This window comes from Coniosporium apollinis, assembly GCF_000281105.1.
Source record: "Coniosporium apollinis CBS 100218 chromosome Unknown supercont1.26, whole genome shotgun sequence".
NCBI lineage: Eukaryota > Fungi > Ascomycota > Dothideomycetes > Coniosporium > Coniosporium apollinis.
The window spans coordinates 121,470-140,240 of NW_006913288.1; the positions used below are offsets into that span (position 1 = coordinate 121,470).

Sequence of the window (18,771 nt, forward strand, 5' to 3'; positions counted from 1 at the left end):
GGTGAAGCAGACGCTGGGAAAAATGCTGTCTATGTCTCCATACTATCGGGACACATGCGCAGAGCAACTCCTACACCGAGAACCCAGAAATCCCTGCTGACAAGCTTGTAAAGACCGCCCACGTTCCGTCGCGCCCCAGGAGGAACCCTTCGTTTCGAGCCTTGACTGAACTTAGGGCAAAGCAAAAGACTCCGTAATAGTATCGCAAGCTGGGCAAGGTGCAGATCGTCGGAATGATCATTAAGGTAGAACGTTTGAGTGTCAGCACGTCCAAAGATGGCAAGCACCAGTACGGAAACAGGGCGCAAGAAACCCGTGCAGATCAACTACAAACTCCAAAACAGTACAACGAGACCCAAGAATAACCAGAAGCAAAAGCAAAGCAATCCCACCACAGCACCGCCTGGACCCTAGCTCACAGGCCTGAAGATAGCTTCAGTGCCATCTAAACCCTGAAACCCGTCGGCTACACAGTGGCAACAATCACCTTCCCCCGCCTCACCGTCCCCTGCTCCGCCTCTCCCACGTCCTCACGCTCTAGCACAGTCACCCCACGGGCGTCCTGCAAACGTCAGCTTCACCCTTCCCGACAACCATGTCCCCTCTCTACTCACCACCACCAGATTCCGCGGCTCCGGTTCCGGCACAGGCGCATACGTCATCATCTCGAGCTGGCGTCCGGGCTGCTCCGTAACTAGCGCCTGCGTGGCGCGGTACGCGCTCTCCTTCTCGGTCTGGACGAGGCTGCAGCACATGCAGCAGCAGGAGGTGCAGATGTCGCCGAAGGTCGAGCCGGCGATGTTGTGCTTTGTGCGGAGTTCGCCGCGTTGCATTGCTGCGAAGAGGAGAGGCACACAGAGGAGCTGTTGGCCGATGCAGAAGAGGAGGCACTGTGGTGAGGTGTTAGCTGGAGGTGGAGTGGGGTGGGTGCGGGCGGGTGATCGGCTGTAAGAAGAAGGGAAAAGTGTAAAGGCAAGGATGAGACGGCAAGGCTGTGTAACGAATGGTGAGTAATGCTTACGGTCGTGTTGATCGGGCTGTAGCCCTTCATCGTGCTGTCCTTGTTCATGCGGTGGTACGTCTTGCCGAAGGTGATGCAGGGGCAGCAGGTCGTGACGCAGCAGGTCTCGAAGGGCGTGCAGCACCTGTGACAGAGATCAGTATACCTGAGATACATAGAACAAGTTCGAACGTACCCGAAGAGATTAGTGTGCCATTTCTTGACAGGAGGGTTCGCTTTGGCATCGGCAGCAGCCTGCGTAGCGCCATCCAGGAAGGTATTGACACGGTTACGCCAGTCCTCGATATCGTTGGTGTCGATTGCCGGTGACGGGTTGGCAGCTTTCGGGGCAGCGCTGACGGGAGTGTCGGTGCGAGTAGCCATGCTGACGCTAAGAGGGTTTGTATAGTTTATGCTGAACAATGGAGGGCTTCTTGAAACAATAGTCATGCAATGGTGAAGCAACGAGAATGCGATGATTGAGGAGGAGAAAAGACCCAGCAGAAGGCATTGAAATAGCTACCACCGGAGAGTCGAACAGCCGAAACGGATCCGTTATGTGAGGAAAGAGGGCAGGCAGGGGAAGTAAACAAATGCTTCGGAAGGTACTTAGACACGTTCATGGCATCCCACTCCGGCCGGCCACCCATGAGTTGCCTTACTTGGTGCTTTGCGCGGTAGCCCACTTCCTTGTATCCACAGAGATGCAGCTACGACGTCAAGCATCATCGCAAGTACCAGCGGTATCATTCAGGTGGATTCTAAACTCCGCATTGCTTGCACGGAAACCAGCAGCGCTCTAGGTACATAGAATGTTCACCCGTGTATTCTTTCCAGCCTCAAAGGTCGCCAGCGTGAGGAAAGGCAAGCTGAAAGACGGACTAGTGCTGGGGCAAGGCATATTTGCTGCTCGCTCAATGTTGCCGTTGACTGCCCAACAACTGTTCTGAGGGAGCACTCCATCGAGACAGCGTGTAACGATGCCAATGAGGTTTTAACAGCTATTTGACCTCCGTTAATATTACGGTAGCCAAAGACGATGGGCTGCGGTTTTGTCCATTGTAGAAATGATAAGAGGATAGAGTGTGAACTGCGTCGAACAGGTTGGGCAGGCGCTTACTTGCGCGGGAATTGCTACAATAACGTTTCGCTGCCTGCAAAGCATAACATCATCGCAGATATTACGCCTCACACATGCCGATTCATTTCAGGCTAAGAATATGAGCAGTGATTAACAGGATGAAAGTTGTTGGAAAGCGGGGCAAGTGTTCCTAGCCGCACCTAGAATCGAGAGCAAGAGCCGATGCACGCTGCCTAGCTGGACGCAGTAAAAATATGAACTGCTGATATTGTCTATCCATGGAGTCTATGGCCACGATTCGATATCGCCTTCGGGATGATGTTGAAGTCGAAGCTTGCGGATCCTGGCGGGCCCTCGATCCTCACGTGATGACGCGAACATCACCCGTCCGTGCGCAAACCTCCTTTGACGTGTTTATAACGCGCCATGGATATATCCTTCTTCCAACGAACCGTTATCCATCTTGTTATTGAAACAGCTAATCTTTCTCCCACACTCATTGCAAAACGAGAGGTGGAGAGATTTGCTACGATGAGAGGCGTTTGCTACGGTTGCTCTGGGACTGAGTACTCATCGAACACGCGACGTGTCATGGTTACAAGGAAAGCTAGAGTATATCCAACGAACGCGCAGGCATGCTCTGAAGTCTTTCCAAGAAAATGCAATGTCCTACGGGAAAGCTGGTATTACCTATCCCGGAAGCGTGTTTCTCTCGAATTCATGTGCATCATCCAGGGCAGGTATAAATGAATGACACTCTAGATCGCACCGCTCCACGAACGTTCACCATGATATACCAAGCAGTACTACCGCAGTCAAACCTCCAAAAGGAAAGCTTCCAGACAAAACATCCCCTATTGCAGTCCGTTATATACGCTGGCTTCTTACTCTTTTCTTTGCCCATTACGATGGATCTAAGCTACGGAGAAGCATGCTCAGATTTTGTGTGTTTCTGCGGAAGATATCTTGCGCTCATGCTTCCGTACAATATCGCCCGGGTCTACAGCCGGGGCTCCTCATCAAGTGCACGCGTGCGTCAGGTCTGCAGCAAAGTAACGCGTTCTTCCGAGCTTAAAAAGGAACACTTCGACCTATGGACAAGTGATTCCATGCTATGGAAGGGAATTAAGGCCTGACTCCAACTGTATCAGTTGAACTGCAGAACGCATAGAAGTTCTATGAGGTACGTCTCTGCGGTTGTATTGTACAATGCGTTTGCAGGATAAGCCCTAGTCCTGCACTCCTCTTCCACGGACAGGCTACGGCCATGTAGTGTATACAGCCGCTTTCTAGAAACTTCCTGTCTCGCTGTATCCACAGAGGCGTTCTTTGATAGTTGAGACAAGGTGCGACATGTTAAGAGGTCGACTATAATGAAAAGGCAATGGTGAAGCACATGATGCAGCACTCGAGAAGGGGGTCCGATGTTACGCCCACTTACTTGTAGCTGTTCCGCTTGAGTAATTACTGTGTTTTCAATAAGGCAACGGGAATCTACTCGAGTACTCGATGCTTTGGCGGGCGTGTATGGCCGCGTTGGAATCCGGCTAGTCTGATTCGCTGGTGAGGAATTTCCAGGTTGTTTACACGCTGGCGGCAAGCTACCCTGCCCTTCGTTCCACCACCTCTCCCGCAACGCCTCCCTGCCATTTCGCTTCCCAGAGCAGCGGACGCGTGCAGACACAGAGTGCGCGTGTAAACCTCTTCTTGAAGCGTGGTTCTTGCTTGGAGAATTGTTTACTTGGGAAGCTGTTTGTCTACCTACGTGTCGGGCCTCAACCACGGTTCCTTACTTACACCACCGCGCTCCGAAGGCTTAAGTTCGCAACGCCTACCCAACGAACTCAAGATGGTTTCGCTTGACGCCTCACGCTCCACGCGCGACTCCTCACCCGAATCCACGGCCTCAACTCTGTCTTGCATTACAGTCATGGACCGATCAAGCACTGCGCGCAACTCCATCGCCGCGTCAGACACGCCGCCTACCAGTGTTGGAGAAACGTCCACTGAAGCTCCCGACGCGTCAAAGACTGACAGCAAAGTGGAGCGCCGCCGCAGCGGGCGCGTACGCCAAAGCATCGCCACCTACAATGACACAATCCTCGCTGGTACCGCAATACACACCCCACGAAAGTACCTGGAAGCCGAAGCTGTAAAGCACCGGACGGTGTCCGGTGACACCCTGGTCAGCCACATCGATGGGCCAGCCCAGAGGCTCTTAGATGAGGCGACCGAGAAGCTGGACCCAGCCTGGGACATGAATGAAGTACCAGGAGATGCGACAACGGCAGAGGCGAGCACGGTCAGGCGCAGGGAATCGACGCGTCGGAGCAAGCTCAAGGATGCGGCAAGTGCTATAGTCTCTGCCCCGTCGGCATTGCGCAAGCGGACACGGGAAGCGATGGAGAGTGGGAAACAGAAGATGACTGCCCTTGGAGGCGATCGCGGGAAGGCCTTGCGGCAGACTGAGGAAGAGGAGGACAACATGGAGGCGGATGAGCATGTCCCGAAGCGGAAGCGTGTTTCGAAATCACCCGGTGCGGCTGCTGCTCTGGCGCAGCCCAAACCCATCGCTGAGGCTTGCTTTAAGAAGAAGACGTGGCAGAATCATGGGATGTACATCGGGCAATCACGAGGCTTCAAGGCAAACCACACGGAGGCTCAGAACAAGCAGGAGCAAATATCGGCCGGCATAATAGCAACGACCGCCCAAAAGCGCGAGAACTGGGCGCTGCCGCTTCCGCTGTTTACGTGGGAGAAGCACCTGATGGATGACCCAACTGACGAGTGGTTCGACTTCGAACTTCCATACGAAGTGTACAACACCCAAGGACGCAAGATCAAGCCTCATGATTGGCATCGCATCTCCAAGAGTAAGTTGGCTTTACCTAGCGGAAGCTCACGTGACTAACCACATCCGTAGACCGTTATGTCGGCGATGCCGCTCGTATAAAACCTAACCCGAACCTCTCTGTCTGTGAGTGTGACAAGTGGGGAACTGTGTGCGATGAGAATTGTCACAACCGTGTTATGCGCTACGAGTGCGACGATAGCAACTGCAAGGTCACGGCCGAGCGTTGCACAAACCGCCAGTTTGCTGAACTGAAAAGAAGAACAGAGAAGAAAGAGAACAAGAGGGAGCCAAATGCGTATGACGTGGGTGTTGAGGTGATGCCAACTAGAGATCGTGGATTTGGTGTTCGTGCTGCCCGCACATTCGACCCTGGCCAGATCATCGTGGAGTATACCGGCGAGGTCATCGATCAGAATGAGTGTGACAGGAGAATGAGAGAGGAGTATGCCAATAACCAGGTTAGTTACCCATACTCTTCTCTTGATTGGCCTGCGCAGATTGCTGATACTTCTCGCGGTAGTGCTTCTACATTATGCGATTTGAGAACAAGCTATTCATCGATGCGACCAAGGGCTCGATCGGCCGCTTCGTCAATCACTCTTGCGCGCCAAACTGCGAGATGAGCACGATGACGGTCAATGGTGAGCCACGAATGGCATTGTTTGCAGGACCAAACGGTATCGGAACCGGCGAAGAGCTGACGTACGACTATAATTTCGAGTATGTTTCTGTTCATTCCGTCTCTCGCGTCGTTTCAGGACTCTCTAACAGATCGTACAGAGACTTCGGCGATGCGAAGACCAAGTGCCTCTGCGGCGCCCCAACCTGCCGCGGCACACTCGGAAAGAAAGAGAGCCTCGCCGCCGGCGTCAAGCGTAAAGCGCAGAATCTCCTAGATGCCATCCTCCCCAAGCCGGACGAAGACCGCAGCTCCAAGCGCCGGAAGGTAGCCAACGCCGTCCGCTCCCAAATCGCCAGAACCACGCACGCGGTCAACACCGTCGCAGCCAGCGCGACCCAGGCCATCGAGCAGAGCCGCAGCCGGGAAGAGCGTCTAGCGCGTCGGCACTCCTCAGGCGACGCTCTCGTCCGCCAACCCGGCAAACTTAAGAAAGTCTCAGCGAACGCCTGCCAGGATGCACCATCCTCATCCAGCAGCCCTCCCCCTCCACCGTCTCCTCCACGGCAAGCACACTCCAAGCGCGAGCGCCTCGCCACAGTCCTCAAGTCCTCCACCCGCACCCTCAAGTCAACTACCCAGTCACAGCTAACGCGCTACTTCGCGACCTCCTCGACCCAAGTAACCGCCGCAGCAGCGCCCGCGCCGCAAATCCCGGAGCTGGACTTCGGCGACTACGAGGAGCTGGCGCCGCAGGGTAAGAGCGGTGGCCGTCTGAGGCCCACGACGATGAGGCCGGGGCTGCAGAGGCCGCAAACATCGGCGAGCATGAAGAGCGTTGCGGCTACGGTGAGAAGCGGAGTTGTGAGGAGCGTGAGGGGCCCGAGAAAGGCGGCGGCTATAGTTAGGTATGGGTTGCAGGATGGAGCGGGGAGTGGGGAGACGATTAGGAGGGTTTTGGTGGATGATGAGTAGGTTGGCCGGTGTGCAGTTGTATTCAGGGTTTCATGATGCGTAAGAGGTCTGGGGGATTATGTCTTGGTCCGAAGGCGTTCTTGCGAGTGGCGAGTGTTCTTGGCTAGCATGGCCGGACAGCATCTGGCGTGACTTGAAATCTTGTTGAGAATCTTTTTGCACATCGCGACTGGGTAATTGGGACTTGTACAGTGTTTGTCTCGCTTTTTGTATCTTCCGCCTCGAAGCATACGTTCGTTATCTCATCGACCCATCACACAGGAGGTCTTTATATAGACTCCAGAAACCGCTTACTTGAAGCCACAGCTGCAGACTTCATTGTTCTATTGGTCCTCGTGGCGTCTTGCGGTCGAGTTATGATGTAAGTATGCTACTCCTTAACTTTATTACGGAGAGGCTCAAGGCTATGACAGCGCCGCTCACGTGACCTTGTTTTCTTTGCTCGATTAGTGAACCACTGTTAGGAATACTTGAACTTTCGAAAAGAAACTCCAGTTGATCTCTGATACACGAGATCGATGACTCCGTGCTACAACAGTTTACTCGTAGACAGCTACTGCAATGAGTGTCGTGGTACGCTAAACACAAGGGCCGACACCGGTCAACCCTGTTGGCCGACCTCGGATGCGGCCCGCGATACCCCGCGATACCCCGCGATACCCCGCCTTCCTGTTCCTGAGACCCTGCAACCATGCCAGATGTTGAATCTGACATCCAGAATTGACACAGCCACAATTCTAAAATCTGGCGGATCCGGCGCGTCAACCGGCGCTCCAGCTCTAGCTCTAGACCTTCGACTCCCTGACTACCCCATTCCTTCCCGCCCTCCTCTCCTCCAACAAGCCCACAATATGCCCATTCAACCAATACCCCTCCAGCTCCCTCTCGCCCATGTCCTTCGCCCCCTTGATCAAGCCCCTACACCGTTCACCCCCACACTCACACTCAAACGGCTGCGCCATCTCCCACTCCGAGCTCGGATAAAAAAACGTGACCGGTTCCCCCTTTTCCAGAGGCCTATCTTTAACCACCCGCACCTCGAAGCGCTCCATGTCGAACTCGACGGAGGGGTCGCACGAGTGGTTGCAGAAGACGAGGTCGGAGTTCAGCTCGATGTGCGTGTCGCGCGAGGTTTGGACGGAGGTGTAGGCTTTTTGGGCAGGGGTCGCGGACGTGATGCGTGCGAAGAGGGCGCCGGGGGGGAGAGAGACGAGGGAGGTGGCGCGCGAGCCGAAGGCTTTGGGGGAGCGTTCTACGCGGAGAAGGGAGGAGAGGTCGGGATGCTCCTGAGTCTGCATTGTTGTTGTTTGCGTGGTGGATATCTTGGGGAACTCCTAGGTATATAGATTGCTGAGAATTTGACTGAGCTCCACTGCGTTTAGTGGAGCGCTTTAAGTAGTAGTGAGAAGAACTGAGGAACGAATTCCATAGGTTGCAAATATCTGAGACTGTTGTGCCAAACAAGGACGAAAGGATCTGGAAAGATGCTGAGCAGCAACTGAGCGAAGTGAGGAGTAGAAAAGGAATTCGAGTGCTGTTCGACGAACCCAGTGCAACGCGGAGACTCAGTGAGATCAACCCGAGGTACTACTACTCTACTCTCCTTGCAGCAGCGATCCAGGAGAGACTACTCTAGTAGGCTGTATCCTCAGCTTCTTAGCTGTGACAGAGCATCCAATCCCCATCTTGACATCCACATCGTGATCCATTTAAGCTCAGAAGGATGGGGCCGGATACCCCGAAGGTGGATAACCGCGTAGCTAACACGGCACATTCCGAAGCCAACTCAGCGGCAGGCTTATGTTAAAGTAGGAGTCAAGAATTGCTGCGGGACAAACTCCGAGATTGAGCAGGTCTTACGCAGATAACATGTTGAGCTTGTTGGCGGAACGATATGCGCTCATGTATCAAAGATGGCTAGGAGGAGTGGTTGCTCATCCTTGATCAAGACGCTTTTGCGTAGATCACTTGAATGTTACCAAACATGAGATGTCTTTCATGCGAGGCTGGCGTAGTGCGCGATACCAAGGTTGACATTGTTCACAGAGAGGTGTCTGCACGCAAATATGTTGAGTAAATTGATGCGCAAAAGCAAGAACATCTTGTATTGCATTGCAGCTCGTACCCGAGCAAATCTATTTAGCAATACCAGACAGTTAGCGTGACATAACATTAGAAGCTCCAGCATAGCGATTGTTGCCCGCAGTGAGGCGCACAAAACACTTTCAGATCCACATTTCCACATCGCGCGCACAGTGCATCAAGCCTCTGAAGTCCTACTCTTCTGAATTTACAACCCTCCGAGATTCCTTTAATGCTCAATCAGGTCTACAATCCATCGTCCCTTTCCTCGTCCCCAAAGGTACGGTTGCCCGTCTCGCGTCTCTTTGTGCCTGAGCTTGTAGCTAGGACATGCTTGGCTTGCCGACACACTCAACGCGGAACCCAAGCTCTTCGAGTTTGCCAGCATCAACGACATTCCTTCCGTCAAAAACATACTTCGGAGGGCACATGATGTCGGCAACCAAAGGCCAATCAAGCTTCGAGCGGATAAGGTTTACGAACCCTGGCTGAGGGCCGCGAAGCCTGTCCGACGAGCGCTGTGCATCCGTAGTCACTCTGTTGTTGAACTCGTCCCATTCCGTGAGGATGATGACAGCCTGCGCGTTCATGCAAGCCTCATAGGCGCTCTCGCAGACCGTGACATAAGTGCCTATATCGCGCCAGATCTGATCCGTTTTGGCGCATGGGTCGTAGATGCTGACATGCGCACCTTCTGCAACCAGCCTACTCACGACGGAGATTGCGGCGCTTTCGCGGGTGTCGTCGGTGTCTTTCTTGAAGGTAAACCCGAGGACAGCGAGTTTCTTCTTCGTAACTGTGTTGCCCAGACATGAGACAATTCTGCTGGTGAACTTGTCCTTTTGGTATTCGTTGATGTCGATGACGCTTTTCCAGTACGCCGAGACCTCAGCCAAGCCTAGAAATTCGGAGATGTAGCAGAGGCTTAGAATGTCCTTCTTGAAGCATGAGCCGCCAAAGCCAACGGAAGCCTTGAACATGGATGGTCCTATCCGGCTATCGAGTCCACACGCATAGGTGACCTCCTCGATGTCCGCGCCGGTGGCTTCACAGATTGCGCTCAACGAATTGATGCTGCTGATGCGCTGTGCCAGTAAAGCATTGGCTGCAAGCTTCGTCAACTCCGCCGAGAAGAGATTGATTGTGATGATCCGATCGCGTGGCATCCATGCAGCGTAGACGTCTGCTAGCGCACCAGCAGCACTGTATCCGTCTGGGGTCTTTGAACAGCCAATCAGGACACGGTCCGGTTGTAGCAGATCAGCAATGGCTGTGCCCGCGGCCAGAAACTCTGGGTTCGACAGGACAGAAAACTTGACGCCGGGCCGTCCTGTGGTGTCGAGGATCTCTCGGATGGTTTCAGCTGTCCGGCATGGAACTGTGCTCTTCTCGACTATGATTTTGTCATTCTGCGCCACTTCCGCGATTCTCCTAATAGCTCCTTCGAGATAATCCAGCTCTAACGCCTGTCCAGCGCCGGGGCCGGTTTGCTTCGTCGGAGTGTTGACGCACATGAAGATCAGATCTGCTTCGATGATGGCACTACTGATGCTTTTGGAGAAGAAGAGATTTCGTCGAGCGCCATCTCGTGCTTTCTTCACAAGATGCAATAGGCCAGGCTCGTAGATCGGCAGCTCATCTGAACTCCAGGCCTTGATTCGCTCAGCGTTCAGGTCCACAACAGTGACGACAACTTCAGGATTGTTGCTCGCGATCACTGCGCACGTAGTCCCTCCCTAGATTATGAGTAAGATGCAAACTCGGTAAGACAATCAAGTGATTGGGGCTGTGACGAGAGTCCTTTGAGGTTCGAGGGCCTCGTGGGCGAAGCTATGAAGTTGATATCTTGAAAATGACTGACGTATATGCACATGGGTGTGCATTACGATGAGCCTCTGATACTGCCGGAGGGAAGCGGGAGAGAACAACAAGTGGGAGCGCAAGGATGGTATTGCAAAGACAGCAAACTTACGACGTGACCCGCTCCAATGCAACAGATCCTCTTCACTTCCCTCGGCTTCCTGTTCGGGCCACTGGAAATTTCTGAGTGAGAATCCGGCATCTGCGACAGCTGAGTGACGTTGGATGTCTCAACGTGACCTTGAACTGTGCGCGCGCGCTTTCTTGAGCTGAGAGGAAGACGTGGAGAGTGCGGGTATGAGCGTCGCATTGTAGAACGAATCATGAAGGCTCGGATGGCAGAAATTCCACGAAGCGTCCTGTCTAAGTACCCCGTAGCCTGATGGAGTTCCACTAGTCGCCAAAGAGCTCGCCTTCGAAGCGGTCGTCAATCCTTTTCGCTTGCGAACCTCACTCTTCCACGACCAATATGTCACTTCCTCCCTCGTCTAGAGCCTTTATACATTGACACATCATTCTGATGCGGTCTTCAGTCATCTATCGACAGCCTTAGGGCACCCAAGTTCATCCAAGTCCGATAGTTTGCGGCCATGTCGAGTATGGCTACGACTGGAGCACGACACGAGCGTTGACGGCTCCATTATCACTAAGTCTGGGCTTAAGCCCAAGAAGACTTTCATTGGGCTTCTTGAGACTCCGTAGAAACCCGTTGTGACTGGATCTCTCTAGCTGTTGCGCAAGTTGGATTGATTGAGGTTGGAATACAGTCTCTTCACGATCAAACATCGCAAGTACGCTAAGCCCACAGCGGCTGCTGAGTAAGCACTAATTAGCTTAGAGCCTTTGGCCAGAACCCGAACCTGAGACGCTCAAACGCTGAGCCAGTGGGACTTTGTGATGTGCTTACCTGGCATGAGATATGCTTCATGCCTTGAGCTTACTGGCCTTTGCATGATATCGGGAACGGGATGAATTGTCAGCCATGTAGACTGACCGGCGAGAACTCTTCCATAGATGAAAGTGATGAGCTAAAGGCCGCCCCGGGTCACCTCCACGCTCATCCACCTGCAGTGCTGGAAGCGTCTCTCGGACCATTCGGGATGGTGTGCTTCTAGGAGCGCCTACCACAGTCCCCTGTGATGATGGAGCTATACTATGTTGCGCCCCCACAAGCATTGGCGTGTGTTGTACTTCCCCTTCAAGTATTCATGGTAATTCTTCTGGTCCTGCCTCGCCAGCTTCTTGAGCACGAAACCACTCACTAAGTCTCGGGAGCACAATGCCTAAGAAACCCTCAATGGATATAGACATGCCGGTCGAGTACGAAGTACCCACAAGCAGAACGCTCGCTTATTTGGCCGCTTATTTTATTCTGAATCTCTCCCTCACTCTGTCCAACAAAGCTATCTTAGGGAAGGCAAGCAGACCATGACCGGTGGCCTTTCTGTCTCAGTCCACACTGACGCCTGTGAAAAGTTTGCCTTTCCCTGGATCCTTACGGCCATTTCATGCGGTCTCAGCCTCCATCGGGTGCTACGGTCTCCTGCTATGTGGAATCTCTGGATTGATGCGGCTCAATAAACGCGAGAACATGGTCATCGTCGCGTCTTCATTGCTTTTCACTATCAATATCGCCATGTCAAACGTTTCACTGTAAGAGCTTCTCCGTAGCGCGGCCGGGCATTATGCTTGACAATCTCCTTCTGTATCAGCTCGAGCTGATAATTCAAATTGCAAAGAGCCATGGTCTCCGTACCCTTCCACCAGATCATGCGATCCACATGTCCTGTTATCACCATCATCATCCACCGAATTTGGTACTCCCGGACCTATTCACGGGCAACATACCTGTCAATTCTGCCCATCATCCTAGGCGTCGGCCTAGCTACCTACGGCGATTACTACTTCACAACAGCCGGGTTCCTGCTCACCTCAGCTGGAGTGTTACTTGCCGCCATCAAGGTGAGCCGCATGCCTTGTTAAGCAATAATGGCCGTCTGACCAACAGCACGCCCTCAGACAGTTGTCTCAAACCGCCTAATGACCGGCAACCTCGCTCTCCCCGCGCTCGAGATCCTCCTCCGCATGTCTCCGCTCGCCGCCGTGCAATCCATCCTCTATGCAGGCGTCATAGGCGAGCTGTCCGCATTCCTGACCTACGTCCGCAAAGGGCAGCTCACTTCTTCCGTCTGCATCGCTCTTGTCGGCAACGGAGTCATCGCGTTCTTACTCAACGTCGCCTCTTTCCAGACGAACAAACTCGCCGGAGCTCTGACGATTGCGGTTTGCGCCAATGTTAAGCAGTGCTTGACGATAGTGCTGGGCATTGCACTTTTCGATGTCAAGGTTAGCTTGCTGAATGGAGCAGGAATTGTGGTGGCGCTGCTCGGTGGGGCGTGGTATAGTAGGGTTGAGCTTGAGTCGAAGGGGAAGGTGAAGAGCGCGGCGAGAATGCCGTGTCAGCTTCCGATGACTGTGCAAGAGATGGGAAAATGACGAGGGCGCGGACAGAGAGTGTGTTGTGAGTCCGCTCGATAGATACAATGTCTGATTATCTATATGAGGCTATGAAGCGAATGCTATGTATCCTGCTTGTACACAGCATCAAGCCGAGCCAATATATGAGGTTGCTGCATAATAGCAAGTGCCGACCGCTGAGGTCAGAGTGGTTCGTACGCCGAGCTCTTAGCGACCACTTCGCCAAGGCGAAGGAGCGACATAGGATGGATTATCCTCCCACTGAGCAGCCGTGGCATACCACGCCGTGATCTCGTCACACTTATCCTCGTCTTCTTTCTCATCATTCTTCTGATCCTCCATCGCCTCCGTTCCAAACATCGCCCTGGGACCATACCTCCCACGCACACCCTGCTGCCCCGCAACCCTCTTCGCCACCTCATTCGCCTCAAACAGACTCACCAGCTTCCTCTTCCTGCTCCCAGCGTTGTCCTTCTCCATCCAGTTCTGACACACATCCCAAACCTTCCTCTCATCACTCCTCTCATCCTTCTCCTCAACGAAGGTTTCCGGACTCCGATCCACCAAGCCCTGTACATTGGACCGGTACATGCTGTAAGAGTCCAAGCCCTTCAGCTTTGGCGCATTCCACACAACCTGATGGATCCACGCATCCCGCGCCATCTCCGCGGGCGTCCGACCAGTCGCGTTCTCCCTGTACAGCAGATCCGGGCGCTTCTCGAGCATAAGGTCCAGCAAGCGAGGCGCCTTTATACGCACAGCGGTGTGGAGCGGCGTGTCACCCGCGCCGTCAATAAGCGCGAGCTCCTCACCGTTAGCCGAAAAGGCTAGAATGATGCGGAGGACGGCGGCGTGTTTATTTTCGTCGACGACGCTGCTTTGGTAGCGCTGGGTGCTGGAGTACCAGGAGTCGTTCGTGATCGATTTCGTCCATCTTGCTAGCGGAGTTGCTGAGCCGGGCCCATCGGCGCTGCGTTGAGTGGCGAGGGTTGCGATAAGGGCAGGGTCGAGCAGTTCCAGTATCTCGTTGAGGTATTTGTCGTTGGCGAAGATCCTGCCTTGGTTGGAGATCGGACAGAGGAGGCTGTGCAGAATGTTGTTGCCACGGTGGTCGCGGGTCGTGGGGTCTGCGCCTGCGGCCAGGAGAGCTTTAGTGGCGGCGACGCGGCGGAGCGAGAAGGCGACGTGCAACGGAGTGTGACCGGATTGGGACTTCTTCTCAAGACCCGAGGGGAAAGTACGGATGAGGTAGTTGATGAGAGAAACGGAGGTGTCGGATGGATTTGAGAGGATGGCGCAGTGGACAATAAGGTCATCTGCAAGGATATGTTATTAGCATACCGTAGTACAGCGGCGGGATATAAACTTACCGCGCGTAGCAAGCCATCTATAAACGGACTGATCAATACCGCCAGATGCCTTTGCCAGATTCTGCAAGCGCTCATCGCGCTTGTTGGTGGATGCAAACGTAGAGTAATACCGCATCGGAGCGTCACTCAGGAACCACTCAACGCTTTCGATGCTCCCGCTGTAGGCAGCTTCAAGGAGCGGCGGATGCTTCACAGTCGGTTGCGATGGGACCCGATCACCGCGGCCCGCTGCCGCCCAATCTGCTCGCTTCTTGCCATGAACAGACAGTCCGCGGTAGTACTTTGGCTTCTCCGCCACTTCCACGCCGCTCTTCTTTACCAAGTCATCCAAGGGAATTCCCGCACCAGTACGCTTGATGATCTCGGCAAGGATGTGAATTCGGCCGAGCTCCATGGCGTACGTGAAATCGGAGTAGGAAACAGAGTAAATGCTCGAAGACTCATTGTCGTCCTTGGGGTGAGTGGAAAACTCAACACCTAGGTTCAGCAGATATTTGGCCAGATTAACATCATCCGTATTGATAGCATACATTAGCAGGCTTCCAGGAAGATTTTGGTTATCTTTGTCACCGACCAAGCTCCAAACCGGGCAACTCCGATTAAGCATAGCCACTGGGGTTACATCGCTCTTGACTTGCGTTGACACTTCTCCAATGTTGTCGATGGTAAATTGTTCATCAACCAGAGCGCTGTAGACGTGAATGCTGTCGCCATCGGCTTCGCTATCTTCATCGCTGTACTCATCGTCTTCGTTCATCGTGTATTTCATTCGCTGGGCTTTCTTTGGCTGGTACTGTGCTTGAGCAACCTCTAAAATGGCTTTGGCGACGGGTAAATGTCCGCGTAGGACGGCGACGTGGAATGGTGAAAACCCTTTTGAATCTTGTATGGCAATCTTGAGTGGCACCCTGTCAGCATCCGGGCCCCACGGGGCAAGAGTGAGCTTCTTGATCGTGGCCAAGTCGCCTGACCAAGCCGCTTGGAATCTGGAGAGGAACTCATCAGCTCCGCCATGAGGTTTTCGTATAGCAGTCGCACTTACAGCTCAAGGTAGGCCTCCTTACGAGTCTCCGTCAGATCAGGCACTTGGAAGTTGAACTTGATGGTGAAAGGCTCCGCCTTTGCAGGCTTGTAGTTGTATGGGTAAGTTATTCCAGTTGGGTGTTCCTGAGCTTCAGGATACAGTTCCTTGAATGACTTCGCTCCCTTCTTTTCGAGCTCGGCTAGGACGACTTCGTATTGAGCCATCAACTGCTTAGCTGCCTCCCTTTTCTCTTTCTCACCCTTCTTCTCCTCGGTACTCTTGCCAATACGTTCGTTCTGTTCCTGCTGCCTCTTTATATGCGCTTTCGCCCACTGTAGCTCCTTCTTAGCGAACCAATGCTTGTAAGAACCCTCCACAAGTCCTTTAAGGTAATATGCATCTTCCTGGAGCTGCTCCACAGTCGAACCGTGAGCACTCTTTTCCAAATTCAGATAATTGTTGAGCTGAGTGATCTTTGCTTGAACACGATCGAGCAGCGAACCGACGGCGGATTGATCGCTCGGGTAACCATTATCGACCCGTTGGTGCGCGAGCCGCGTCAGAGTATTCGGATCCACACCGCGCCGCAACAGCTCGAGCACGACAGCAGGCCGTTCATATTCCACTGCAAGGATGACAGGCTGTTCTAACTGCTTCTTGAACCTCTTCTGGTGCTGTTCGGGGTCCTGGCCGTAGTTGTTCTCGAATTTGGTCTGATATGACTTGATGAACCTGTCGAAGTCTACCGACGGAGCGGCGCCAGCAGTTAGCAGCTTTATAGCTCCGAGTGCATTGCGCGCCTCGATGGCAGCCATGAGAGGGCTGATAGCTAAGTAGTTGTAGGAACTGCCGCCGACAGCGAGGTGGTTTAAAGCCCTCTTAACCGCAGGCGCATCATAGTCGAATAGCACCTGTAGGCAGTCAGAACCTGTGGCCGCATAGTAGTGCAGCGCAGTGGCCTGATTCATGTCCGCTTGAGCCGATGACGCTCCTAATTTTAGAAGCGTCTGTGTCATCTCCTGGGCCTTGGCCGCGGGCAATTGAAGGGCGAGGACGAGAGTCAGCGTCGCGGTGCCTCCGCCAGTAGAGACGGCAAGCTTGATAGGCAGCAAGACATCCGCTCCGAAATTCTGTACCAATTCTTGGACAACATCCACATGGCCGTTCACAATGGCGAGATGGAGTGGGGAACAAGGCGCATCCCAAGCAACGACGTTGACATCATAGATGTCCGGCTCATCTTGATCCTCCTCTTGAATCAGGTTGCCGTTATTGGCTTGGTCTTGGCTACGTTTTATGTCAACGAACGACCCAGTCGTGGTCGAGCGCATGGCAACCTCATCGTCTGAGGTCTCCTCCTCGATGTCAACCATCTCCACATCGTCGTCCTCCCCGGTGGCAGAACTTGCATTGTTATCCTCCTTCGGCGTGATTGCTTTGGATTGCTTTCGGAGCTCCTCCTTGCGCGCTTCTTCCTCTTCATTTTGCTCGCTCTTTCCCAGCAGAGATTTAACCATGTGGGCACTTCCTCTTGCTGCCGCCAGATGCAAAGCTGTTCGGCCATCGGCAAGGCGAGCAACAAGTCTGGCACCATGATCAATGAGGCATTGCACAATCTCCGGGGTCGAGCTGATAACAGCAAGGTGTAGAGGCGTGCGTCCGGTGTAGTCGCGACGGTTTGGATTTGAGCCTTCTTGGGCCAGCCAATCTTGGACATGCTCGAGATCGCAATCAACGATTGCTTGACATAGGCGGGCAGTATTCCCCACATATGCCATTTCCGTCCAGTCATCGTCGGTGATAGGATTGAAGCTACCGATTGCTTGTCGTCCAGGATCGTCCTTGATGAACGAGATGTTGCCGGAAATGTAGACCTTGCTCTCAGCTTCAGCCACTTCTTCGTCCTCGGGGGTCAATGGCTTCGGACAGTATCCGCAGCAATCATGTATGACATCTTCAACGCTGCCAAAGAACGCAGGGTGACGATGGAGGTTGACCTCGCGATCCTTCGGCTTGTTCCATTCGGCATTGAGAAGCAAGTCCTTGGTGTAGAGGAGTTTCTCGATCTTCCTTGCATGAAACTTCTGACCGTAGGGAATGGTAAAGGTATGGTAATTCGAAACCTCGTCCTCTTCGACCCAGTCTGCGACTTCATCGTCATAGTCGTCCTTGATGTTTCCGCGAATGGAGTGCCGGTAGCGCCGATAGCGGTCGAGCGGAGGGCGGCCGCGTTCGGAGCGCCTCTGGTCCATGTACCTGTCACGATCGGACGCCTTAGGCAGCTTCTCCAGCACGAGCAGCCTCGCTAAGCCAACAGTTCCGGAGAAGCTCCTCTCAAAGATGGTAGGGTCAATCCGTGTCCGGTCCAGCAGCGGCCAGTACACTTCGAAGCCACGATGAGAGTATTTGGAAAGGCGACTCTCGTAAGAAGGTGATCTCCGCGTTAGATCAATCTGGTTGGACTGAGTCACAAAGGCGGCCAGAGCGCGTGGCGTGACATAAACTTGCTTCCCATCGTATGCTACGCAGGAACAATCGACATCGAACCCGGTTAGGATCTCTGAGATAGACTTATAGATGCGGAGGACGATCTGCACATGCCGGGTGGGGTATTGGCTGGCGATCGTGATGGCATTCTTCGTCCTGATGGTTGTTGTCTCGTAAAGAATGGAGTCCTTGATACTTTTCTCAATCTGCTTGATCTTCTCAACGGCCTCGTCCTCAGTAAGCCCATACAGGAACAGGTCGACGTCTGAGTTTGGTTAGCGTTCGCCCCTCCACATATATCAACGTTCTTACCCGAGGCTGGCGCGAGAATCTCATGGTAGTACTGGCGAAGTGTCTTCTTCGATCCACCGTACTTCTCAGGCACTGGTAGCAACGATGTTACAACCGAACTCCCAGCGGCGACGACGTTACTCCAGTTTAGATCGACCAAGCTCGACTCGGAAAAGAGGTTGAAGTTCGTTTGAAAGTCCTTGAAAGACTGCACGACAGCAGGCGCGCCGGTGGACTTCCGCTCTTCGTCCTTCAATGGCATCAGGTACCGCTCTTTCTCCTCTGGCGACTCAGCGCCGAGATCGCGAGCGCGGACGGTAATCTCAGTCTCATGACCATCGAAGACAGGGACAGTGTTGACATGGGGATCAGACAACGTCGGATGCTCGGGCTCTTGCGCGAAGAGCTCGCGTAGTTTTGCTTCATGCTGATTGAAAGGCTGAAGAAGCTCCGAGATGGGGGTCTTCGCGTAGGCAGCAATGTACGGAACAAGCTCGCGGTGTTTTACAGGCAGCGATGGAACGGAGGTAGACTGAGCTTCCGGCTGAGAAGGGGCCATGGCTGTGCTGAAAGCTCGAAAGTATCTGCTGGTGCTCAATGTGGCTCTTGTGGATTGGAAACTGGTGAAGTATAGGGCGCACTCTGAGTTT

At 53.6% G+C, this 18,771-nt stretch overlaps 6 protein-coding genes across 6 annotated transcripts; 2 read left to right on the plus strand and 4 right to left on the minus strand.

Moving 5' to 3' along the window:
- Positions 1–466: 466 nt before the first annotated feature.
- Positions 467–1,384, minus strand: W97_05630 (uncharacterized protein; the record flags this gene model as incomplete). Its single annotated transcript, XM_007783364.1, has 4 exons — positions 467–562; positions 615–890; positions 1,022–1,145; positions 1,197–1,384. The coding sequence occupies 4 exons, from the start codon at positions 1,382–1,384 to the stop codon at positions 467–469; spliced, it is 684 nt and encodes a 227-aa protein (XP_007781554.1).
- Positions 1,385–3,930: 2,546 nt separating this feature from the next.
- Positions 3,931–6,529, plus strand: W97_05631 (uncharacterized protein; the record flags this gene model as incomplete). The annotated part of the gene is made up of 3 exons (XM_007783365.1): positions 3,931–4,954; positions 5,005–5,393; positions 5,456–6,529. The coding sequence occupies 3 exons, from the start codon at positions 3,931–3,933 to the stop codon at positions 6,527–6,529; spliced, it is 2,487 nt and encodes an 828-aa protein (XP_007781555.1).
- A 785-nt stretch (positions 6,530–7,314) lies between these two features.
- Positions 7,315–7,827, minus strand: W97_05632 (uncharacterized protein; the record flags this gene model as incomplete). The annotated part of the gene is made up of 1 exon (XM_007783366.1): positions 7,315–7,827. The coding sequence occupies one exon, from the start codon at positions 7,825–7,827 to the stop codon at positions 7,315–7,317; it is 513 nt and encodes a 170-aa protein (XP_007781556.1).
- A 1,107-nt stretch (positions 7,828–8,934) lies between these two features.
- On the minus strand, positions 8,935–10,484 carry W97_05633 (uncharacterized protein; the record flags this gene model as incomplete). The annotated part of the gene is made up of 2 exons (XM_007783367.1): positions 8,935–10,347; positions 10,473–10,484. 2 exons carry the CDS (start codon positions 10,482–10,484, stop codon positions 8,935–8,937), a joined length of 1,425 nt encoding a protein of 474 aa, XP_007781557.1.
- Positions 10,485–12,214: 1,730 nt separating this feature from the next.
- Positions 12,215–12,967, plus strand: W97_05634 (uncharacterized protein; the record flags this gene model as incomplete). Its single annotated transcript, XM_007783368.1, has 2 exons — positions 12,215–12,433; positions 12,491–12,967. The coding sequence occupies 2 exons, from the start codon at positions 12,215–12,217 to the stop codon at positions 12,965–12,967; spliced, it is 696 nt and encodes a 231-aa protein (XP_007781558.1).
- A 189-nt stretch (positions 12,968–13,156) lies between these two features.
- Positions 13,157–18,680, minus strand: W97_05635 (uncharacterized protein; the record flags this gene model as incomplete). Its single annotated transcript, XM_007783369.1, has 4 exons — positions 13,157–14,265; positions 14,320–15,305; positions 15,362–18,095; positions 18,143–18,680. The coding sequence occupies 4 exons, from the start codon at positions 18,678–18,680 to the stop codon at positions 13,157–13,159; spliced, it is 5,367 nt and encodes a 1,788-aa protein (XP_007781559.1).
- Between the last annotated feature and the right edge of the window lie 91 nt (positions 18,681–18,771).